Here is a 25,411-nt window from a genome sequence, read left to right as displayed (position 1 = left end):
CAGGTGGGTTACCTGCTGTCACAGTAAAGTACCAGCCAGGTGGGTTACCTGCTGTCACAGTAAAGTACCAGCCAGGTGGGTTACCTGCTGTCACAGTAAAGTACCAGCCCGGTGACTTACCTGCTGTCACAGTAAAGTACCAGCCAGGTGACTTACCTGCTGTCACAGTAAAGTACCAGCCAGGTGACTTACCTGCTGTCACAGTAAAGTACCAGCCAGGTGACTTACCTGCTGTCACAGTAAAGTACCAGCCAGGTGACTTACCTGCTGTCACAGTAAAGTACCAGCCAGGTGGCTTACCTGCTGTCACAGTAAAGTACCAGCCCGGTGACTTACCTGCTGTCACAGTAAAGTACCAGCCCGGTGGGTTACCTGCTGTCACTGTAAAGTACCAGCCAGGTGGGTTACCTGCTGTCACTGTAAAGTACCAGCCAGGTGGGTTACCTGCTGTCACTGTAAAGTACCAGCCAGGTGGGTTACCTGCTGTTACTGTAAAGTACCAGCCAGGTGGGTTACCAGCTGTTACTGTAAAGTACCAGCCAGGTGGGTTACCAGCTGTTACTGTAAAGTACCAGCCAGGTGGGTTACCAACTGTTACAGTAAAGTACCAGCCAGGTGGGTTACCAACTGTTACAGTAAAGTACCAGCCAGGTGGGTTACCAACTGTTACAGTAAAGTACCAGCCAGGTGGGTTACCAACTGTTACAGTAAAGTACCAGCCAGGTGGGTTACCAACTGTTACAGTAAAGTACCAGCCAGGTGGGTTACCAACTGTTACAGTAAAGTACCAGCCAGGTGGGTTAACAACTGTTACAGTAAAGTACCAGCCAGGTGGGTTACCTGCTGTCACAGTAAAGTACCAGCCAGGTGGGTTACCTGCTGTCACAGTAAAGTACCAGCCAGGTGACTTACCTGCTGTCACAGTAAAGTACCAGCCAGGTGACTTACCTGCTGTCACAGTAAAGTACCAGCCCGGTGACTTACCTGCTGTCACAGTAAAGTACCAGCCCGGTGACTTACCTGCTGTCACAGTAAAGTACCAGCCCGGTGACTTACCTGCTGTCACAGTAAAGTACCAGCCCGGTGACTTACCTGCTGTCACAGTAAAGTACCAGCCCGGTGACTTACCTGCTGTCACAGTAAAGTACCAGCCAGGTGACTTACCTGCTGTCACAGTAAAGTACCAGCCAGGTGACTTACCTGCTGTCACAGTAAAGTACCAGCCAGGTGACTTACCTGCTGTCACAGTAAAGTACCAGCCAGGTGACTTACCTGCTGTCACAGTAAAGTACCAGCCAGGTGACTTACCTGCTGTCACAGTAAAGTACCAGCCAGGTGACTTACCTGCTGTCACAGTAAAGTACCAGCCAGGTGACTTACCTGCTGTCACAGTAAAGTACCAGCCAGGTGACTTACCTGCTGTCACAGTAAAGTACCAGCCAGGTGACTTACCTGCTGTCACAGTAAAGTACCAGCCAGGTGACTTACCTGCTGTCACAGTAAAGTACCAGCCAGGTGACTTACCTGCTGTCACAGTAAAGTACCAGCCAGGTGACTTACCTGCTGTCACAGTAAAGTACCAGCCAGGTGACTTACCTGCTGTCACAGTAAAGTACCAGCCAGGTGACTTACCTGCTGTCACAGTAAAGTACCAGCCAGGTGACTTACCTGCTGTCACAGTAAAGTACCAGCCAGGTGACTTACCTGCTGTCACAGTAAAGTACCAGCCACAGGCTCTTGATTCAAATCCCTTACAGCTAGCTAATACTGCTGTTTCTCCATATCCCCCTTTGTCAATTCTGGGCCTTGAGCACTGAATGTTGACAGGTTTATTCTTTCATTTTTTGATCTCTTCTGATAAATCTATTCTACTCTGTATTTCTTTTCTTTCCCCGCCAGTTCCTAAGATCTTCCACCCAGATCACATGGGGAACCCTGTTCAGACATGAGATTCTCTCCAAGGATCCTGTCATCATCCAGATGATGATCAAGTACTTCAGAGCCACCATGACCAACCTAGTCAAGGTGAGACGGGCTACAACGTTCGTGCGGCTAAGACTTTGTGCAGGTGCACATTAAAGTATCAAAATGTTCATTAGAAAAATGAGCAAGTAAAGGACTCATTGAGTTACACACAAACTATGATAAATAATGACAACTACACCAAAAGGTTGAGCTTCTCCAATATTTATATTGTTTCTTGACATGCTTTGGGAAGGTAGGTTCTTTAATTCCATGACTTTGTGTTCTCGTGCTCCTCCTGTTAGACTGGTTTCCCTTCCAGGAACGACAGTCCCAGCTGTGAGTACTCCCGTCATGACTTCGACAGTGATGAAGACTTCAACTCCTTCTTCAACTGTAAGCAATGTCACTCCTATTTTATTTGAATATCTTGGATTTATGCAATCTTAATATATATTTATTTATTTGCTATCAAAGAATGTTCTCTCCAGTTTGTTCCTACTGATCACCACCCTGATGCTTGTGTCCGTGTTCCGATGTGTTCCAGCGTTCCGAGCGCAGCAGGGGGAGGCGGTGCGGAACGCGTGTCGTGTGGTTCCCTTGGAGGGCTTCCAGATCGCAGCAGAGTGGCTGCAGTATCAGATCAGTACACCCATTGACATCGGGACCACTGGGTGTACGTCCTGCTTCTTGACTGTGGCTCACACTGAAGATCTGGGAAGGGGGGGTCGTGTGTGTGTGATGATAAATGTGTCAGTATGAAACAGCGTCTTGGAGGAGTCCCTGGGGGATTAACACGCTGCCAGCCACAGCAGTCAGACTACCACAAGAGTAGGTGTAGGTTCATAACTGGAGAGACTGTGGACTCGGGCCATTAGTACATTTCTAGGTCATCTGAGCTGACTGCTCTAATCAAGAGTTAACCTGTATCAAGAGGAAGTGGAGAGTTGAGGTTCTTATAAAGGAAATGCTTCTTTATATGGATGAAATGAATTCTCACTCTAGGTCACCAGTAACACACACATTTAGATGTATTCTCACTCTAGGTCACCAGTAACACACACATTTAGATGCATTCTCACTCTAGGTCACCCGTAACACACACATTTAGATGAATTCTCACTCTAGGTCACCCGTAACACAGACATTTAGATGAATTCTCACTCTAGGTCACCAGTAACACACACATTTAGATGAATTCTCACTCTAGGTCACCAGTAACACACACATTTAGATGAATTCTCACTCTAGGTCACCAGTAACACACACATTTAGATGAATTCTCACTCTAGGTCACCAGTAACACACACATTTAGATGAATTCTCACTCTAGGTCACCAGTAACACACACATTTAGATGAATTCTCACTCTAGGTCACCAGTAACACACACATTTAGATGAATTCTCACTCTAGGTCACCAGTAACACACACATTTAGATGAATTCTCACTCTAGGTCACCAGTAACACACATTTAGATGAATTCTCACTCTAGGTCACCAGTAACACACACATTTAGATGAATTCTCACTCTAGGTCACCCGTAACACACATTTAGATGAATTCTCACTCTAGGTCACCAGTAACACACACATTTAGATGAATTCTCACTCTAGGTCACCCGTAACACACATTTAGATGAATTCTCACTCTAGGTCACCCGTAACACAGACATTTAGATGAATTCTCATAACTCTCTGAAAGGGATTGATACTGGTGGTGCCTGTTAACTAATTAGATAATTAGTGTTATTAACTATAGACTTTGTCTTCTCACCTTTTTCCCTCCATCTGTCTTCTCTCTCCATCTTCTTCCCTCTGTCTTCTCTCTCTTCCTCCTTCCTCCTCCTCCCTCCTGTTTCTTTCTCCCTTCCTCCTCCCTCCTGTCTTCTCTCTCTCTTCCTCCCTTCCTCCTCCTGTCTTCTCTCTCTCTTCCTCCTTCCTCCTCCTCCCTCCTGTCTTTCTCCCTCCCTCCTCTGTCTTCTCTCTCCTCCTCCTTTCCAGCTAAGATGGCTGAGGGGCTGTGCTCTATCCTGTCTCCGTCAGCGGTCCAGTGGGATGCTATGACCTTCTTCACAGAGAGTGTTGTGGGACAGATCTTCAAGAACGTGGAGGTTGAGGTATGAGGAAGCAAAACAGAATGCTATTGGATACACACAGCAGAGAGTTAGAGGGGTAGAGAGGGTGATACGCTATCCAAAACAGAATGCTATTGGATACACACAGCAGAGAGTTGGAGGGGTAGAGAGGGTGATACGCTATCCAAAACAGAATGCTATTGGATACACACAGCAGAGAGTTAGAGGGGTAGAGAGGGTGATACGCTATCCAAAGATGGTCAACGTGTGAACGCCGCCAGTCGAGTTCCCTACTACTTGTAGGTATTGTCGAAAGACAAAACCATGGCTCAAGAACATAAACAGGTGTTATGAATGTAATGAAAGGAAATGATGATGACGAACCCCTAACTCTGGTGTTTCTCTGCCCTTTCTGTAGAAGTTGCCAGTAGATCAGGGCATTGAGCTGCTACAGGCAGTGTTGAACTACAACACCCAAGACCCTCTCATCCTGTCCTGTGTCCTCACCAACCTCTCCTCCCTCTTCCCCTTCGTCACACACCGACCTCACTTCCTGCCTCAGGTCCTGTACAAGGTGAACACCCAAACGTGTAACACACACACACACACCGATCTATAATGTCTCCGTCTTCATGTGGAAGGTGTCTAACTGTTGTTTTTTCTTTCCCAGCTGTTTGCCTCCATCACATTTGAGGTGGTAGAGGAGAGCAAGGTGAGCCGTCTTAAATATTCTTAGGAGGGATGACAGATGTGTTCTTTGGGATTGAAAAAAAAAATAATAGGTGTCCGAGGCAAAGTATTCGGTCCAATCATCAATCTGATCTGTGATGTCATTTTCAGGCGCCACGGACGCGTGCGGTGAAGAACGTCAGAAGACACGCCTGCTCCTCCATCATCAAGATGTCTCGAGATTACCCATGGTTCATTCTGGTATGTGTCCGTGGTCACGTTCCTCCCAGTCCTAGAGGACTGTGCTCCTCCAGCACTGTGCAGCAGAAAGGAACCGATACTTTAAATAGTCAACTGTGTTTCATCACTATCACTTACATCTATTGCATGTTATAAGTGTGTGTGTTTTCATCATGTACATCTCTCTCTCTCTCTCTGCAGCCATGTTTTGACATACTGTATAATCAGGTGAAGAAGCTGTTCTCCAACGAGGCCCTGTTGACCCAGATGGAGAAGTGTGCTCTGATAGAGGCTCTGGTCCTCATCAGTAACCAGTTCAAAGACTACACCAAGCAGAAGGCCTTCCTGGAGGAGCTCATGGCCACCGTGGCCGCTCGCTGGACCTCCGATGAGATGAGGCAGTATGTACACACACACACACTATACACACTGAACTGTGTATACACACACACTCACTGCAGACACTTTTTATTTATTTTTTATTTAACCATTGTTTAACTAGGGAAGTCAGTCAAGAACAAATTCTTATTTACAATGATGGCCTATGAACAGTGGGTTAACTGCCTTGTTCAGAGGCAGAATGACAGATTTTTACCTTGTCAGCTCGGGGATTCGATCTAGCAACCTTTCAGTTACTGGCCCAACGCTCTAACCACTAGGCTACCTACCTCCCACGAGCGTGTGTACTAGAGTTAAAAACGTAAGCTCACTCCATAGCTGCAAATGTCACGGATGGAGCCATCCAATTGGTAACCTTTGGAACGTTGTCAAGGAGTGCGGTCACGTGTGTTATGAAGTGGTTTTCACTCAGCAAGCAACTTGATTTTCATAACACGCGCAAACAACATGCGTACATACACATGCTATACACACACACAATGTATAATATAAATGGTTGTCCTCTCTGTGTGTATCAGGGTACTGTTGGAACCTGCTTTGTTTCTGGCCTTCGTTGGTGCTGATCAGCTGATGGCTGAAGGCACAGACTACACAACAGGCATCAACAGGTCACGGGTATGTGTGTGTGTGTGTGTGTGTGTGTGTGTGTGTGTGTGTGTGTGTGTGTGTGTGTGTGTGTGTGTGTGTGTGTGTGTGTGTGTGTGTGTGTGTGTGTGTGTGTGTGTGTGTGTGTGTGTGTGTGTGTGTGTGTGTGTGTGTGTGTGTGTGTGTGTGTTCGCGTGTTCGCGTGCATGTGTTCATGGCTAAGTGCTAAAACTTTCTATGTGACGTCAGGCTTGCCAGTCCTGCCAAAACATCAACTACTGTATATTGAAAGTGTCCTATTCCCTGTTTCTCTCCCCCACCCTGCCCTCCTTCCCTCCAGTTGAGTTTCTGTGTATACACCATCCTGGGGGTGGTGAAGAGGGCCCGCTGGCCGGCTGACCTGGAGGAGGCTAAGGCGGGGGGCTTCGTGGCGGGCTACACCCCTTCTGGAGCCCCAATCTACAGAAACCCCTGCACCCCCCAGGTCCTGGCCCTGCTGCCCAACCTGCTTGCCCTCATCAGGTAAGGGGATGTGTAGAGGGGGTGGGGGTGTTGGAGATAAAGACAGCGTGTGCATGTGTTTGGATTGATGATAATGTTTGATGATGATGGTGTTTGTGATGGTAATCAATCAACTGTATTTATAAAGCCCTTTTTACATCAGCAGATGTCACAATGTGCTTATACAGAAACCCAGCCTAAAACACCAAACAGCAAGCGATGTAGAAGCACAGTGGCTAGGAAAAACTGCCTAGAAACGCAGGAACTTAGGAAGAAACCTTTAGAAGAATCAGGCTCTGAGGGGTGGCCAGTCTTCTTCTGGCTGTGTCGGGTGGAGATTTAAGGCCAGATTGTTCTTCAAGATGTTCAAACATTCATAGATGACCAGCAGGGTCAAACAATAATCAGTGGTTGTAGAGGGTGCAGCAGGTCAGCACCTCAGTAGTTAATGTCTGTTGACTTTTCATAGCAGAGCATTCAGAGGTTGAGACAGCAAGTGGGAGGGAGGGAGAGAGGGTGGAATACAGTAAGTCTGGGACAAGGTAGCATGTCCGGTGAACAGGTCAGGGTTCCATAGCCGCAGGAAACTGGAGCATCAGCACTACCAGGTGGGACGGGGACAGCCAGGAGTCATCAGGCCAGGTAGTCCTGAGGCATGGTCCTTGGGCTCAGGGCCTCCAGGAGGGAAGAGTGAAAGAGATGTGAGAATTAGAGGGTGGATACTTAAGTCACACAGGACACCAGATAAGACAGGAGAATTTCACCAGATAGGACAGACTGATCCTAGCCCGAAGGTGCGTAGACTGTTGCAGCATACAGTTGATGTCGGAAGTTTACATACACCTTAGCCAAATACATTTAAACTCAGTTTTCCACAATTCCTGACATTTAATCCTAGTAAACAATTCTGTCTTAGGTCCGGTAGGATCACCACTTTATTTTAAGAATATGAAATATTGATATGATATGAAATATCAGAATAAAAGTAGAGTTATTTATTTCAGCTTTTATTTCTTTCCTCACATTCCCAGTGGGTCAGAAGTTTACATACACTCAATTAGTATTTGGTAGCATTGTCTTTCAATTGCTTAACTTGGGTCAAATGTTTCAGGTAGCCTTCCACAAGATTCCCACAATAAGTTGGGTGAATTTTGGCCCATTCCTCCTGACAGAGCTGGTGTAACTCAGTCAGGTTTGTACGCCTCCTTGCTCACGGACACTTTTTCAGTTCTGCCCACAAATTTTCTATAGGATTGAGGTCAGGGCTTTGTGATGTCCACTCCAATACCTTGACTTTGTTGTCCTTAAGCCATTTTTCCCCAACTTTGGAAGTATGCTTGGGGTCATTGTCCATTTGGAAGACCCATTTGCGACCAAGCTTTAACTTCCTGACTGATGTCTTGAGATGTTGCTTCAATATATCCACGCAATTTTCCTCCCTCATGATGCCATCTATTTTGTGAAGTGCACCAGTCCCTCCTGCAGCAAAGCACCCCCACAACATGATGCTGCCACCGCCATGCTTCACGGTTGGGATGGTGTTCTTTGGCTTGCAAGCCTCCCCCTTTTTCCTCCAAACATAACGATGGTCATTATGGCCAAACAGTTCTATTTTTGTTTCATCAGACCAGAGGACATTTCTCCAAAAAGTACGATCTTCGTCCCCATGTGCAGTTGCAAACCGTAGTCTGGCTTTTTTATGGTGACTTTGGAGCAGTGGCTTCTTCCTTGCTGAGCGACCTTTCAGGTTATGTCGATGTAGGACTCGTTTTACTGTGGATATAGATTATTTTGTACCTGTTTCCTCCAGTAACTTCACAAGGTCCTTTGCTGCTGTTCTGGGATTGATTTGCACTTTTTGCACCAAAGTACGTTCATCTCGAAGAGACAGAACGCGTCTCCTTCCTGAGTGGTATGCCGGCCGCGTGGTCCCATGGTGTTTATACTTGCGTACTACTGTTTGTACAGATGAACGTGGTACCTTCAGGCGTTTGGAAATTGCTCCCAAGGATGTACCAGACTTGTGGAGGTCTACAATGTTTTTTATGAGGTCTTGGTTGATTTCTTTTGATTTTCCCATGATGTCAAGCAACGAGGCACTTAGTTTGAAGGTAGGCCTTGAAATACATCCACAGGTACACCTCCAATTGACTCAAATCATGTCAATTAGCCTATCAGAAGCTTGTAAAGCCATGACATCATTTTCTGGAATTTTCCAAGCTGTTTAAAGGCACAGTCAACTTAGTCTATGTAAACTTCTGACCCACTGGAATTGTGATACAGTGAAATAATCTGTCTGTAAACAATTGTTGGGAAAATTACTTGTCATGCACAAAGTGGATGTCCTCACCGACTTGCCAAAACTATAGTTTGTTAACAAGAAACCTAAGTGTATGTGAACTTCCGACTCCACCTGTAGATAATGGAGGCTGAGACGGTGGGAAGGGGGGCCTGTCCGACGATACCTACGGACAGGACCAACCAGGCAGGATATACAGTTCATTTGGAAAGTATTCAGACCCCTTCCTTTTACAACATTTTGTTACGTTACAGCCTTGTTCTAAAATTGAATCAAAAAATTATTCTCATCAATTTACACACTATCCTCCATAATGACAAAGCGAAAACAGATTTTTTGAATTTTTTGCAAATTGTATTTAAAAAAAACTACCTTATTTACATAAGTATTAAGACCCTTTGCTATAAGAATCAAAATTGAGTACAGGTGCATCCTGTTTCCATTGATCAACCTTGATGTTTCTACAACTTGATTGGAGTCCACCTGTGGTAAATTCAATTGATTGGACATGATTTGGAAAGGCACACACTTGTCTATAAGGTCCCACAGTTGACAGTGCATGTCAGAGCAAAAACCAAGCCATGAGGACGAAGGAATTGTCCGTAGAGCTCCGAGACAGGATTGTGTCAATGCACAGATCTGGGGAAGGGTAACAAAAAATGTCTGCAGCATTGATGGTCCCCAAGAACACAGTGGCCTCCATCATTCTTAAATGGAAGAAGTTTGGAACCACTGAGAATCATCCTAGAGCTGGCCGCCCATCAAAACTGAGCAATCGGGAGAGAAGGGCCTTGGTCAGAGAGGTGACCAAGAACCTGCTGGTCACTCTGACAGACCTCCATAGTTTCTCTATGGAGATGGGAGAACCTTCCAGAAGGACAACCATCTCTGCAGCACTCCAACAATCAGGCCTTTTTGGTATAGTGAACAGACAGAAGCCGCTCCTCAGTAAAAGGCACGTGACAGCCTTCTTGGAGTTTGCCAAAAGTTACCTAAAGACTCTCAGACCATGAGAAACAAGATTCTCTGGTCTGATGAAACCAAGATTGAACTCTTTGGCCTGAATGCCAAGCGTCACATCTGGAGGAAACCTGGCACCATCCAGGTTTCCAGCAAAGCTGTCATCAAGGCAAAGGGTGGCTACTTTGAAGAATGTCAATTTTGATTTGTTTGAAACTTTTTTTGGTTACTACATGATTCCATAGGTGTTATTTTGTAGTTTTGATGTCTTCACTATTATTCTACAATGTAGAAAATAGTAAAAATAAAGAAAAACCTTGGAATGAGTAGGTGTGTCAACTTTTGACTGGTACTGTAGGTATGTACAGTGGGACCAAATCGGAGAGATGGGTAGGAGCAAGTCCTTTTTATGTTCGCAATAAAACCTTTTAATCAGCCTTAGCCTTAACAGCAAGCCAGTGTAGAGGCTAGCACTGGCGTAATATAAGCACATTTTGTGGTTCTAGTCCAAATTCTAGCAGCCGTATTTGGCACTAACTGAAGTTTAAGTGCTTTATCCGGGTATCCGGAGAGTAGAGCATTGCAGTAGTCTAATCTAGAAGTGATAAAAGCATGGATGAACTTTTCTGCTTAATTATTGGACCAAAAGTTTAGGATTTTTGCTATGTTACAAAGATGGGGGAAATGGCTACTCATGAAATATTTTGGATATGTTTGTCAAAAGAGATCACGGTCCAGAGTAACGCAGAGGTCCTAAAGTTTTATTTGAGACTACTATACAACCATCAAGATGAATTGTCAGATCAAACAGCTGATTTCTTTGTTTCTTGGGACCTAGAACTAGCATCTCTGTTTTGTCAGAGTTTAAAAGTAAAACATTTGATTCCATCCACTTCCTTATTTCTGAAACGCAGACTTCCAGTGTAGTATATTTTAGGACTTCACCATGTTTCATCGAAATGTACAGCTGTGTGCCATCCATATAGCAGTGAAAGTTTTGTGTTTCTGAATACATCACCAAGCGGAGGAGTATATACACTACTGGTCAAACGTTTTAGACCACTTTCTCAATCAAGGGTTTTTCTTTATTTTTACTATTTCCTACACTGTAGAAGAATAATGAAGATATCAAAACTATGAAATAAAACATATGGAATCATGTAGTAACCAAAAAAGTGTTAAACAAATCAAAATGTATTTTATATTTGATCTTCTTCAAATAGCCACCCTTTGCCTTGACAGCTTTGCACACTCTTGGCATTCTCTCAACCAGTTTCACCTGGAATGATTTTCCAGCACTCTTGAAGGAGTTCCCAAATATGCTGAGCACTTGTTGGCTGCTTTTCCTTCACTATGCAGTCCAACTCATCCGAAACCATCTCAATTTGGTTGAGGTTGGGGGATTGTGGAGGCCAGGTCATCTGATGCAGCACTCCACACTGTCCTTCTTGGTCGAATAGCCTTTATACTGCCTTGAGGTGTGTTGGGTCATTGTCCTGTTAAAAAACACACTAAGTCCCACTAAGCCCAAACTAGATGGGATGGCGTATCACTGCAGAATGCTGTGGTAGCCATGCTGGTTAAGTGTGCCTTGAATTCTAAATAAATCACAGACAGTGTCACCGACAAAGCACCATAACACCACCTCCTCCATGCGTTACGGTGGGAAATAAACATATGCAGAGATCATCTGTTCACTTGCACGCGTCTCACAAAGACACGGCGGTTGGAACCAAAAATATCAAATTTGGACCAGACCAAAAGACAGATTTCCACCGGTTTAATGTCCATTGCTCGTGTTTCTTGTCCCAAGCAAGTCTCTTCTTATTGGTGTCCTTTTAGTAGTGGTTTCTTTGCAGCAATTCGACCATGAAGGTCTGATTCACGCAGTCGCCTCTGAACAGTTGATGTTGAGATGTCTGTTACTTGAACTCTGAAGCATTTATTTGTGCTGCAATTTCTGAGGCTGGTAACTCTAATGAACTTATCCTCTGCAGCAGAGGTAACTCTGGGTTGTCCATTCCTGTGGCGGTCCTCATGAGAGCCAGTTCCATCATAGCACTTGATGCTTTTTGCTACTGCACTTGAAGAACCTTTCAAAGTTCTTAATATTCCGTATTGACTGACCTTCATGTCTTAAAGAAATGATGGACTGTTGTTTCTCTTTGCTTATTTGAGCTGTTCTTTTACCAAATAATCTTCTGTATACTCCCCTACCTTGTCACAACACAACTGATTGGTTCAAACACATTAAGAAGGGAAAAAATTACACAAATTAACTTTTTAAGAATGCACACCTGTTAATTGAAATTCATTCCAGGTGACTAAAACATGAAGCTGGTTGAAAGAATGCCAAGAGTGTGCAAAGCTGTCAAGGCAAAGGGTGGCAATTTTGAAGAATCTCAAATATAAATGTGATTTGTTGAAAACTTTTTTGTTGTTGGTTACTACATGATTCCATATGTGTTATTTCACAATGTAGAAAATGGTCAAAATAAAGAAACCCTTGAATGAGTAGGTGGTCTAAAACCTTTGACAGGTAGTGTAATGAAAACAATAGTGGTCCTAAAATGGAACCTTGAACACCGAAACTTACGATTTGGTCCCCCCGGCAAACCATCTAGACACGAACTGATATCTTTCCGACAGATAAGATCTAAACCAGGCAAGAACGTGTCTATCTAGACCAATTGGGGTTTCCAATCTCTCCAAAAGAATGTGTTTGATCGATGGTGTCAATAGTGACACTAAGGTCTAGGAGCACGAGGACAGATGCACCTTCGCTAGTGCAGTCTCAGTACCATGATGGGGTCTAAAACCAGACTGGAACCTTGAGTATACATTATTTGTCTTCAGGAAGGCAGCTTTTACATTTTTTTTTTCAAGAAATTGGATGTTCAATATAGGACAATTCATTTATTTTTTTTACATTTTCTGGATCAAGGTTTGGCTTTTTCAGGAGAGGCAGGATAAAAAAATATATATTTTGGGTGTCTCCATTGATCCTAGTGCTTGGCTATTCTGTGCAGAAGAAGGACAACTGAGTTTTGGAGAAATACGCAGATTCAAAGAGTCGTCTGTAATTTGATTTCTAATGATTATGATCTTTGAATTCATCGCTGCTGAAGTGAAGGCCATCCTCACTTGGGGAATGCTGCTTTTTAGTTAGCTTTGCGACAGTATCAAAGATATATAGGAGAACAATAAAAAATGTCAGGTTGGAAAAGTAGGCCGATCGAACAGCAGTGAGGGCTCTTCGATATTGCACGGTGCTGTCTTTCCAAGCAAGTTGGAAGACTATTTCCGTTCCAATTTTCTGGAAGTTTGCTTCAGGGCTCGGGTATTTTCTGTATACCAGGTAGAGGTCGGCCGATTAATCGGCATGGCCGATTGAATTAGGGCCGATTTTTCAAGTTTTCATAACAATCGTTAATCTGCCTTTTCGGATGCCGATTATATTGCACGAGAAAACTGCGTGGCAGGCTGACCACCTGTTATGCGAGTGCAGCGTCAAAAGGACCTTGTGGCTACAAGGAGCCAAGGTAAGTTGCTAGCAAGCATTTAAACTTGTCTTATAAACAATCAATCTTCACATAATCACTAACTACACATGGTTGATATTACAAGGTTAACTAGCTTGTCCTCCGTTGCATATAATCAATGCGGTGCCTGCTAATTTATCATCGAATCACAGCCTACTTCAACTTCGCCAAACGGGTGACGATTTAACAAAAGCGCATTGCCGAAAAAAGCAGTCTTTGCACAAATGTACCTAACCATAAGCATCAATACCTTTCTTAAAATATTCATCAATACCTTTCTTAAAATATATTTATTTAAACCTGCATATTTAGCTAAAATACATTTGTGTTAGCAGGAAATATTAACTAGAGAAATTGTGTCACTTCTCTTGCGTTCAGTGCAAGCAGAGTCGGGGTATATGCAGCAGTTTGGGCCGCCTGGCTCGTTGCGAACTGTGAACTAATTTGCAAGAATTGTACATAATTATGACATAACATTGAAGGTTTTGCAATGTAACAGCAATATTTAGACGTAGGGTTGCCACCCGTTCAATAAAATACGGAACAGTTCCGTATTTCACTGAAAGAATAAACGTTTGGTTTCGAAATGATAGTTTCCAGATTTGACCATATTAATGACCTAAGGCACATATTTCTGTGTTAATTATAATATAATAAAGTCTATGATTTGATATTTGATAGAGCAGTCTGATTGAGCGGTGGTAGGCAGCAGCAGGCTCGTAAGCATTCATTCAAACTTTACTGCGTTTGCCAGCAGCTCTTAGTAATGCTTGAAGCACAGCTCTGTTTATGACTTCAAGCCTATCAACTCCTGAGATTAGGCTGGCAATACTGACGTACCTATAAGAACATCCAATAGTCAAAGGTATATGAAATACAAATGGTATAGAGAGAAATAGTTGACGCGTCATAATTCCTATAATAACTACAATCTAAAACTTCTTAACTGGCAATATTGAAGAACTGGGAATGTTGAACCACCAGCTTTCATATGTTCTCAGGTTCTGAGCAAGGAACTTAAACGTTAGCTTTTTTACATGGCACATATTGCACTTTTACTTTCTTCTCCAACACTGTGTTTTTGCATTATTTAAACCAAATTGAACATGTTTCATTATTTATTTGAGACTAAATAGATTTTATTTATGTATTATATTAAGTTAAAATAAAAGTGTTCACTCAGTATTGTTATAAAAAAATCGTCCAATTAATCGGCATCGGCCTTTTTTGTTCCTCCAATAATCGGTATCGGCGCTGAAAAATCATAATCGGTTGACCTCTAATACCAGGGAGCTAACTTGTGAAAAATGTTTTTTGTTTTTAGAGGTGCAACTGCATTTGGGGTATTACGCAAGGTTAAATGTAGATCCTCGGTCAGGTGGTTAACTGATGTTTGTACTCCGACGTCCTTGGGTAGGTGAAGGGAGTCTGGAAGGGCATCTAGGAATCTTTGGGTTGTCTGAGAATTTATAGCACGGCTTTTGATCATCCTTGTTTGGTGTTTAAACAGATTCTTTGTTGCAATTTCAAACCTAATAACATTTAGATCCACAATATTTATTCCACGTCACAACTAGATCCAGGGTTTGACTGTGGCAATACGTAGGTCCAGAGACATGATGATTGTGTGTGTGATGATTAAGAGGATGATAATGTCTCTTTTGTAGAACCCACAACAATCTGTTCCTGCCGGAGAACATGTGTCGTCTGAGTGAGACGTTCTCCAGGGCCTATGAGGTGATCGAGGTGGAGAGGAAGGTGGTTCTAGGTAAGGGGAACCACACTGATTCACTGGTTCTGCACAGTACTGGTTTAGAAACTCTATACCGCAAGTTGGTAACCTGTGGTGTTAACCTGTTATAATTTCACCGCTGAGGGATATACTACATAGCAGGATCAATGAGTTAGCCAGCTAACTTGCCTGAATGTTCGAATAAAAAAATAAATATATATACTGCTCAAAAAAATAAAGGGAACACTTAAACAACACATCCTAGATCTGAATGAAAGAAATAATCTTATTAAATACTTTTTTCTTTACATAGTTGAATGTGCTGACAACAAAATCACACAAAAATAATCAATGGAAATCCAATTTATCAACCCATGGAGGTCTGGATTTGGAGACGCACTCAAAATTAAAGTGGAAAACCACACTACAGGCTGATCCAACTTTGACGTAATGTCCTTAAAACAAGTCAAAATGAGGCTCAGTAGTGTGTGTGGCCTCCACGTGCCTGTATGACCTCCCTACAACGCCTGGGCATGCTCCTGATGAGGTGGCGGATGGTCTCCTGAGGGATCTCCTCCCAGACCTGGACTAAAGCATCCGCCAACTCCTGGACAGTCTGTGGTGCAACGTGGTGTTGGTGGATGGAGCGAGACATGATGTCCCAGATGTGCACAATTGGATTCAGGTCTGGGGAACGGGCGGGCCAGTCCATAGCATCAATGCCTTCCTCTTGCAGGAACTGCTGACACACTCCAGCCACATGAGGTCTAGCATTGTCTTGCATTAGGAGGAACCCAGGGCCAACCGCACCAGCATATGGTCTCACAAGGGGTCTGAGGATCTCATCTCGGTACCAAATGGCAGTCAGGCTACCTCTGGCGAGCACATGGAGGGCTGTGCGGCCCCCCAAAGAAATGCCACCCCACACCATGACTGACCCACCGCCAAACCGGTCATGCTGGAGGATGTTGCAGGCAGCAGAACGTTCTCCACGGCGTCTCCAGACTCTGTCACGTCTGTCACGTGCTCAGTGTGAACCTGCTTTCATCTGTGAAGAGCACAGGGCGCCAGTGGCGAATTTGCCAATCTTAGTGTTCTCGGGCAAATGCCAAACGTCTTGCACGGTGTTGGGCTGTAAGCACAACCCCCACCTGTGGACGTCGGGCCCTCATATCACCCTCATGGAGTCTGTTTCTGACTGTTTGAGCAGACACATGCACATTTGTGGTTTGCTGGAGGTCATTTTGCAGGGCTCTGGCAGTGCTTCTCCTGCTCCTCCTTGCACAAAGGCGGAGGTAGCGGTCCTGCTGCTGGGTTGTTGCCCTCCTACGGCCTCCTTCACGTCTCCTGATGTACTGGCCTGTCTCCTGGTAGCGCCTCCATGCTCTGGACACTACGCTGACAGACACAGCAAACCTTCTTGCCACAGCTCGCATTGATGTGCCATCCTGGATGAGCTGCACTACCTGAGCCACTTGTGTGGGTTGTAGACTCCGTCTCATGTTACCACTAGAGTGAAAGCACTGCCAGCATTCAAAAGTGACCAAAACATCAGCCAGGAAGCATAAGAACTGAGAAGTGGTCTGTGGTCACCACCTGCCGAACCACTCCTTTATTGGGGGTGTCTTGCTAATTGCCTATAATTTCCACCTGTTGTCTATTCCATTTGCACAACAGCATGTGAAATGTATTGTCAATCAGTGTTGCTTCCTAAGTGGACAGTTTGATTTCACAGAAGTGTGATTGACTTGGAGTTACATTGTGTTGTTTAAGTGTTCCCTTTATTTTTTTGAGCAGTGTGTGTATATATATTAGCTTGAGATGGGCATTGCTAACTCATTGATTCTGCTTTTAGTATACACCTATGAAGGCTGATAAACCTCCATGATTATTGTCTTGACCTGTAGGCCTTACACAGCCAGTCCTGGACATCTATGACTCTCCAGTGTATAAGACTCATCTAGAGCGCATGCAGGGTTTCTTCTGTACCCTCTATGACAACTGGTGAGTTCCTCACTGTGGATAGTCTTCTGCTTCCTCTCCTTCTCCACACATGCACACTACTCCTACACAGTCTCGCTCTCTCTTGCTTACCAACCCTCTCTTTCTCAGTTTTGACTAGGTGGTTTACAGCTTATGTCGAAATTGACTTTTCGTATCAGGTTAGGAAAAGGGTTAGGATTAGCTAAAATGTCCCAAAAAATCTACTTTTAACGTAAATTTGACATAAGCTGTATGCTCTCTAGACATGACCCCAGAGACGGAAGAGGAAGTGATACATCCCACTTTTCTGGTTCAATGGAAGTCAATGAACTAAGCTGCTATCGTATTGGTGTCTATGGGAGAGCCACCCCGTTAAGCAGACCGGAACTGATAATTTTTTCAATGGTAAACAACCTAAGTGAACCATCTTCATTTATCCACCATCTTCGATAACCCTCCTCTCTCTAGTTACCATATCCTGGGGAATGCAGGCCTATCATTGCAGCAGGACTTCTACACCATCGAGGGATTGGCTGAACAGATCGTTGGTTCCGCCTTAATCTCCCTCGACAACGTACCTGACCACAGACTCCGCCCCATGCTCCATATCCTTCTGTCCTATTGGCCCATCAGGGCTTCCAATCACATAGAAGCTCTTGACGAATTCAATCAATCTAAATTTTCTTCAGACAAAATAATTCTGTCATTGCTCGTGAACCAAGTATCCCTCTTGCAGGTTTTTTGGATGATCAAATACAACCTAATTTTCCCCCTATTGAACATAGAGAATGGAGTAAAACAATTTAAATCAAGCACACACTGCGGCATAGTCATGGCCACTGATATTACATGTCCACTATCTATTCAACCAATCTGTGCTCCTTAATGTGTGTGTGTGTACGGGTGTTCCTGAAGCAGCTGGTGCTGTCGTGTCCTCAGGAGTACTACGACAGTCTGCTCTGCCCTCTACTGGGCCCTCTGTTCGCCTACATGCTTCAGGTCAGAGCTCACACTTTTCTCCTTGCTCCTGTGAAGCAATACACCAAAAAGGAAAGCTTCTTTGCATAAAAAAAATAAATAATCAAGTTAAGTATTCGCGTAACAAAAAAGGTTAGCTGTGGTACAACTTCCAAATAAATAAACCGATCTCTGAGGCTGATCAAGAACTTATTTTGGATTATCAGTCTTTTTGATCGCTGCTGTCATAGTCGCTAGAAATCAGTTACCATTTGAGATGATAATAATAAGTAATAACAGGACGTATCACATGACATTGTCTCCCTTTGTTTATTTGTACAGAGACTCAACCTCAGGTGGCAGATCATCAACCAGCGGAGTACTGTCAGGTAAGATGCGTTAGAGCTCTGCACAGCCATATATTTTAAGCCCGAGTCTTACCCATTCCCATGACGTTCAGGCCTTAACCGTATTGCTTCTGCAAAATTAAAGGCCCTCCCCGAAATCAGAAAAAACTTCCTTCGTTAGTATCCATTAGCTGCTGGTGTCTGTCTGTCCTCCTTCTCCCTGCGCTGCATGCGCTCTGCTAGTCTGCCTGTGTCAGTATCCATAGCAATGTCTCCACTTTGGGCTGCTCAATTACGAGATGCCAGTTAGCTGTTAGCTAGCTATATTCTGCGACTCTAAATCCAGAACTTTATTATTTTATGTGAAATAATCTTCCGTCGACTCGGACAGTGTTCTCGGACAGTGTTCTGGTCTTCTATTTGATGAGGTTGAAGCACTTCTAACACCATGCTATGATCTCAGTAAGATATTACCGGAGTCCTAGGACTATACCTCAGGGCTACCTGGCCTGATAACTCCTGGCTGTCACAGTCCCCAGTCCACATGATCGTCCTGCTGCTCCAGTTTCTGCTGTTCTGGAACCCTGACCTGTTCACCAGACGTGCTACCTTGTCCCGGACCTGCTGTTTTAGGCTGGGCTTCTGTATAGATCACTGTAGACTACTGCGCAGCAGAGCACGAGCAAATGCCTCAGCTTCAAAATGTTAGTGATCAATTTAGTGATACCGAGCCCGACCCGTACCCTAAATATTGATGAGAAAACAGGCCCAACTCGTCCTAACCTGATGTATAGTGTCCAGGGCCCATCGTGGTCGGGTAGCAGAGTTCTAGCGTGTGTCCCTATGAATGCATTTGAGGGTAGGCAACCACATCCGCCACACTGACCCTCAACATGGAGGCCCCTCGGGTGTGTGCTTAGTCCCCTCCTGTACTCCGTTCACCCACGACTGCGTGGCTGCACATGAAACCCAACACCATGATTAAGTTTGGAGACGACATGACGGTGGTAGGCCGACGACGATGAGGGAGCTTACAGGACGTCAGAGACCTGGCAGTGTGGTGTTAGGACAACAACCTCAACATCAGCAAGACAAAGGAGCTGATCGTGGATTGCAGGAAACGGAAGGCCGAGCACGCCCCCATCCACATCGACGGGGCTGTTGTGGAGCAGGTTGAGGGCTTCAAGTTCCTCGGTGTCCACATCACTAAGGAACTGTCATCAAATCAAATTTTATTAGTCGCATGCGCCAAATACAACAGGTGTAGACCTTAGAGTGAAATGCTTACTTACGAGCCCTCAACCAACAATGCCGTTTCAAAAAATATGGAAAAGAATACGAGATAAAAGTAACAAGTAATTAAACAGCAGCAGTAAAACAATAGCAAGACTATATACAGGGAGGTACCGGTGCAGAATCAATGTGCGGGGGCACCGGTTATTTGAGTTGGTATGTAGGTAGAGGTAGTATGTACATGTAGGTAGAGGTAGTATGTACATGTAGGTAGAGGTAGTATGTGCATGAAGGTAGAGTTATTGAAGTGACTATGCATAACAGAGTAGCAGCGGTGTAAAGAGATGAGGGGGGCAATGCAAATAGTCTGGGAAGCCATTTGATTAGATGTTCAGGAGTCTTATGGCTTGGGGTAGAAGCTGTTTAGAAGCCTCTTGGAACTAGACTTTGTCGCTCCGGTACCACTTGCCGTGCGGTAGCAGAGAGGAGAGTCTATGACTAGCGTGGCTGGAGTCTTTGACAATTTTTAGGCCCTTCCTCTGACACGGCCTGGTATAGAGGTCCTGGATGGCAGGAAGCTTGTCCCCAGTGATGTCCTGGACCGTTCGCACTACACTCTGTAGTGCCTTGCAGTCGGAGGCCGAGCAGTTGCCATACCAGGCAGTGATGCAACCAGTCAGGGTGCTCTCGATGGTGAAGCTGTAGAACCTTTTGAGGATCTGAGGACCCATGCCAAATCTTTTCAGTCTCCTGAGGGGGAATAGGTTTTGTCGTGCCCTCTTCACGACTGTCTTGGTGTGCTTGGACCATGTTAGTTTGTTGATGTAAACACCAAGGAACTTGACGCTCTCAATCTGCTCCACCGCAGCCCCGTCGATGAGAATGTGGGCGTGCTAGGTCCTCTCTTTCCTGTAGTCCACAATCATCTCCTTTGTCTTGGTCACGTTGAGGGAGAGGTTGTTGTCCTGGCACCACACGGCCAGGTCTCAAATCTCCTTCCTATAGGCTGTCTCGTCGTTGTCGGTGATCAGGCCTACCACTGTTGTGTCATCGGCAAATTTAATGATGGTGTTGGAGTCGTGCCTGGCCGTGCAGTCATGGGTGAACAGGGAGTACAGGAGGGGACTGAGGGGCCCCTGTGTTGAGGATCAGCGTGGCGGATGTGTTGTTACCTACACTTACCACTTGGGGGCGGCCCGTCAGGAAGTCCAGGATCCAGTTGCAGAGGGAGGTGTTTAGTCCCAGGGTCCTTAGCTTTGTGATGAGCTTTGAGGGCACTATGGTGTTGAACGCTGAGCTGTAGTCAATGAATAGCATTCTCACATAGGTGTTCCTTTTGTCCAGGTGGGAAAGGGCAGTGTGGAGTGCAATAAAGATTGCATCATCTGTGGATCTGTTGGGGCGGTATGCAATTTGGAGTGGGTCTGGGGTTTCTGGGATAATGGTGTTGATGTGAGCCAATACCAGCCTTTCAAAGCACTTCATGGCTACGGACTTTATCGCTACGGGTCGGTAGTCATTTATGCAGGTTACCTTAATTTTTTTGGGCACAGGTACAATGGTGGTCTGCTTAAAATATGTTGGTATTACAGACTCGGACAGGGAGAGGTTGAAAATGTCACTGACGACACTTGCCAGTTGGTCAGCGCATGCTCGCAATACATGTCCTTGTAATCCATCTGGCCCTGTGGCCTTGTGAATGTTGACCTGTTTAAAGGTCTTACTCACATCTTCCGGAACAGCTTGTGCTCTCATGCATGTTTGTGTTATTTGCCTCGAAGCGAGTATAGAAGTAGTTTAGCTCGTCTGGTATGCTCGTGTCACTGGGCAGCTCTCGGCTGTGCTTCCCTTCGTAGTCTAATGGTTTGCAAGCCCTGCCACATCCGACGAGCGTCAGAGCCAGTGTAGTATGATTCGGTCTTAGTCCTATATTGAAGCTTTTCCTGTTTTGAAGCTTCCAGGTTAGAGTCCCGCTCCTTGAAAGTGGCGGCTCTCGCCTTTAGCTCAGTACGGATGTTGCCTGTAATCCATGGCTTCTAGTTGAGGTATGTACAGTTGAAGTCGGAAGTTTACATACACCTTAGCCAAATACATTTAAACTCAGTTTTTCACAATTCCTGGTAATAATCCTAGTAAAAAATTCCCTGTCTTAGATCATTTAGGATCAATGCTTTATTTTAAGAATGTGAAATGTCACAATAATAGTAGTGATTTTATTTCAGCTTTTATTTCTTTCATCACATTCCCAGTGGGTCAGAAGTGTACATACACTCAAATAGTATTTGGTAGCATTGCCTTTAAATTGTTTAACTTGGGTCAAACGTTTTGGGTATCCTTCCACAAGTTTCCCACAATAAGTTGGGTGTATTTTGGCCCATTCCTCCTGACAGAGCTGGTGTAACTGAGTCAGGTTTGTAGGCCTCCTTGCTTGCACACACTTTTTTTAGTTCAGCCCACAAATTTTCTAAAGGATTGAGGTCAGAGCTTTGTGATGGCCACTCCAATACCTTGACTTTGTTGTCCTTAAGCCATTTTGCCATAACTTTGGAAGTATGCTTGGGGTCATTGTCCATTTGGAAGACCCATTTGCGACCAAGCTTTAACTTCCTGACTGATGTCTTGAGATGTTGCTTCAATATATCCACATAATTTTCCTTCCTCATGATGCCATCTATTTTGTGAAGTGCACCAGTCCCTCCTGCAGCAAAGCACTCCCACAACATGATGCTGCCACCCCCGTGCCAACCCCCATGCTTCACGGTTGGGATGGTGTTCTTCGGCTTGCAAGCCTCCCCCTTTTTCCTCCAAACATAACGATGGTCATTATGGCCAAACAGTTCAATTTTTGTTTCATCAGACCAGAGGATATTTCTCCAAAAAGTACGATCTTTGTCCCCATGTGCAGTTGCAAACCGTAGTCTGGCTTTTTTATGGCGGTTTTGGAGCAGTGGCTTCTTCCTTGCTGAGCGGCCTTTCAGGTTATGTCGATATAGGACTTGTTTTACTGTGGATATAGATACTTTCGTACCTATTTCCTCCAGCATCTTCACAAGGTCCTTTGCTGTTGTTCTGGGATTGATTTGCACTTTTCGCACCAAGGTACGTTCATCTCTAGGAGACAGAACGCGTCTCCTTCCTGAGCGGTATGAAGGCTGCGTGGTCCAATGGTGTTTATACTTGCGTACTACTGTTTGTACAGATGAACGTGGTACCTTCAGGCATTTGGAAATTGCTCCCAAGTTTGAACCAGACTTGTGGAGGTCTACACTTTGCTGATTTATTTTTATTTTCACATGATGTCAAGCTAAGAGGCACTGAGTTTGAAGGTAGGCCTTGAAATACATCCACAGGTACACCTCCAATTGACTCAAATCATGTCAATTTGCCTATCAGAAGCTTCTAAAGCCATTACATAATTTTCTGGAATTTTCCAAGCTGTTTAAAGGCACAGTCAACTTAGTGTTTGTAAACTTTTGACCCAATGGAATTGTGATACAGTGAGTTGTAAGTGAAATAATCTGTCTGTAAACATTTGTTGGAAAAATTACTTGTGTCATGCACAAAGTAGATGTCCAAACCAACTTGCCAAAACTATAGTTTGTTAACAAGAAATCTGTGGAGTGGTTGAAAAATTAGTTTTAATGACTCCAACCTAGGTGTATGAACATTTTCGACTTCAACTATACTTACGGTCACTGTGGGGACGACGTCATCGATGCACTTATTGATGACGCCAATGACTGATGTGGTGTACTCCTCAATGCCATCGGAGGAATCCCGGAACATATTCCAGTCTGTGCTAGAAAAATAGTCCTGTCACTTAGCATCTGCTTCGTCTGACCTTTTTTTTATTGATCTAGTCTTTGGTGCTTCCTGCTTTTAAGCAGGAATCAGGAGAATAGAATTATGGTCAAATTTGCCAAATGGAGGGTGAGGGAGAGCTTTGTGTGGAGTAAAGGTGGTCCAGAGTTTTTCCCCCTCTGGTTCCACATTTAACATGCTGATAGAAATTTGGTAAAACTGATTTGTTTCCCTGCGTTAAAGTCCCCGGCTACTTGGAGCGCCGCCTCTGGGTGAGCGTTTTCTTGTGGCGGAATGCAGCTCATTCAATGCTGTCTTGGCGCCAGCCTCTGACTGTGTTGGTAAGTAAACGGCTACGAAAAATAGATAAACTCTCTTGGAAATAGATGTTAGTTTTTAATGTCCCGTTGGTAGTTTAATCTTCCGCGTAGCTCGTCGATTTTATTCTCCAAAGATTGCACGTTTGCTAGCAGAATGGAGTGAAGTGGGGGTTTATTAAATCGCCTACGAAGTCTCAGAAGGCATGCTCTGGACACTACGCTGACAGACACAGCAAACCTAATTGCCACAGCTCGCATTGATGTGCCATCCGGGATGAGCTGCACTACCTGAGCCACTTGTGTGGGTTGTAGACTCCGTCTCATGCTACCACTAGAGTGAAAGCACCGCCAGCATTCAAAAGTGACCAAAACATCAGCCAGGAAGCATAGGAACTGAGAAGTGGTCTGTGGTCCCCACCTGCAGAACCACTCCTTTATTGGGGGTGTCTTGCTAATTGCCTATAATTTCCACCTGTTGTCTATTCCATTTGCACAACAGCATGTGAAATGTATTGTCAATCAGTGTTGCTTCCTAAGTGGACAGTTTGATTTCACAGAAGTGTGATTGACTTGGAGTTACATTGTGTTGTTTAACCTCTATGGGCTAGGTGGGACGCTAGCGTGCCACCCGTGGTGCACTCCATCAACAGCAGGTGCATTTCAAGAGCGGCAAATTTGAATCCAAATAAATGTCAAAATTCAAATTTTTCAAACATACAACTATTTTACACCCTTTGAAAGATAAACATCTCCTTAATCTAACCACGTTTTACGATTTCAAAAAGGTTTTACGGCGAAAGCATAAATTTAGAGTATGTTAGGACAGTACATTTACAAGAGTTGTGTGTAATGTTTTGTCAAGTCAAAGACAGGGTCACCAAAACCATAAAACCAGCTAAAATGATGCACTAACCTTTTACAATCTCCATCAGATGACACTCCTAGGACATTATGTTAGACAATGCATGCATTTTTAGTTCTATCAAGTTCATATTTATATCCAAAAACAGCGTTTTACTATGGCATTGATGTTGAGGAAATCGTTTCCCTCCAATAACCGGCAGTCAAGTCAGCGTCACAAATTAAATAATTAAAATTAGAAAACATTGGTAAAATATTATATTGTCATTTAAAGAATTATAGATTTACATCTCTTGAACGCAATCAACTTGCCAGATTTAAAAATAACCTTACTGGGAAATCACACTTTGCAATAATCTGAGCACTGCGCCCAGAAAAATACGCGTTGCGATACAGACTAGACGTCATGTTGGGGAGATCTAAAATCGAAAATACTATGTAAATAATCCATTACCTTTGATTCTCTTCATCAGATGTCACATCCAGGTATCACAGGTCCATAACGAATGTAGTTTTGTTCAAAAAAGCTCATCATTTATGTCCAAAAATCTCCGTCTTGTTAGCACATGATCTAAGCCAGCCGGACTTCTCGTCATGAACGAGGGGAAAAAATATATTTACGTTCGTTCAAACATGTCAAACGTTGTATAGCATAAATCATTAGGGCCTTTTTTAACCAGAACATGAATAATATTCAAGGTGGACGAATGCATACTCTTTTATAACGTATTGGAACGAGGGTACCCAACATGAACTCGCGCGCCAGGTGTCTAATGGGACATCATCGTTCCATGGCTCTTGTTCGGTCAGATCTCCCTCCAGAAGACTCAAAACACTTTGTAAAGGCTGGTGACATCTAGTGGAAGCAATAGGAAGTGCCAAAATATTCCTCAGCCCCTGTGTTTTTCAATGGCATAGGTTTAAAGGTAATACAACACATCAG

The 25,411-nt window shown here is 44.2% G+C and overlaps 1 protein-coding gene across 1 annotated transcript in view; it reads left to right on the top strand.

The window, feature by feature from the left end:
- LOC106589781 (exportin-5) overlaps positions 1 to 25,411 on the top strand; it is a 38,433-nt gene that overhangs the window by 8,092 nt on the left and 4,930 nt on the right. The window contains exons 12-26 of the mRNA XM_045710454.1: positions 1,900 to 2,025; positions 2,268 to 2,358; positions 2,510 to 2,638; positions 3,966 to 4,081; positions 4,458 to 4,613; positions 4,710 to 4,751; positions 4,880 to 4,969; positions 5,150 to 5,349; positions 5,866 to 5,962; positions 6,273 to 6,454; positions 14,902 to 15,002; positions 16,874 to 16,970; positions 17,418 to 17,554; positions 17,851 to 17,948; positions 18,249 to 18,295. Coding sequence (XP_045566410.1) covers positions 1,900 to 2,025; positions 2,268 to 2,358; positions 2,510 to 2,638; positions 3,966 to 4,081; positions 4,458 to 4,613; positions 4,710 to 4,751; positions 4,880 to 4,969; positions 5,150 to 5,349; positions 5,866 to 5,962; positions 6,273 to 6,454; positions 14,902 to 15,002; positions 16,874 to 16,970; positions 17,418 to 17,554; positions 17,851 to 17,948; positions 18,249 to 18,295 — 1,709 coding nt within the window. The remainder of the gene's footprint in view (positions 1 to 1,899; positions 2,026 to 2,267; positions 2,359 to 2,509; positions 2,639 to 3,965; positions 4,082 to 4,457; positions 4,614 to 4,709; positions 4,752 to 4,879; positions 4,970 to 5,149; positions 5,350 to 5,865; positions 5,963 to 6,272; positions 6,455 to 14,901; positions 15,003 to 16,873; positions 16,971 to 17,417; positions 17,555 to 17,850; positions 17,949 to 18,248; positions 18,296 to 25,411) is intronic.

Source organism: Salmo salar, chromosome ssa28 (genome assembly GCF_905237065.1).
Source record: "Salmo salar chromosome ssa28, Ssal_v3.1, whole genome shotgun sequence".
In the NCBI taxonomy this organism is placed as follows: Eukaryota; Metazoa; Chordata; class Actinopteri; order Salmoniformes; family Salmonidae; genus Salmo; species Salmo salar.
Note: the sequence above shows the minus strand (reverse complement) of the source record. Positions and strands in the feature narration are given on the sequence as shown.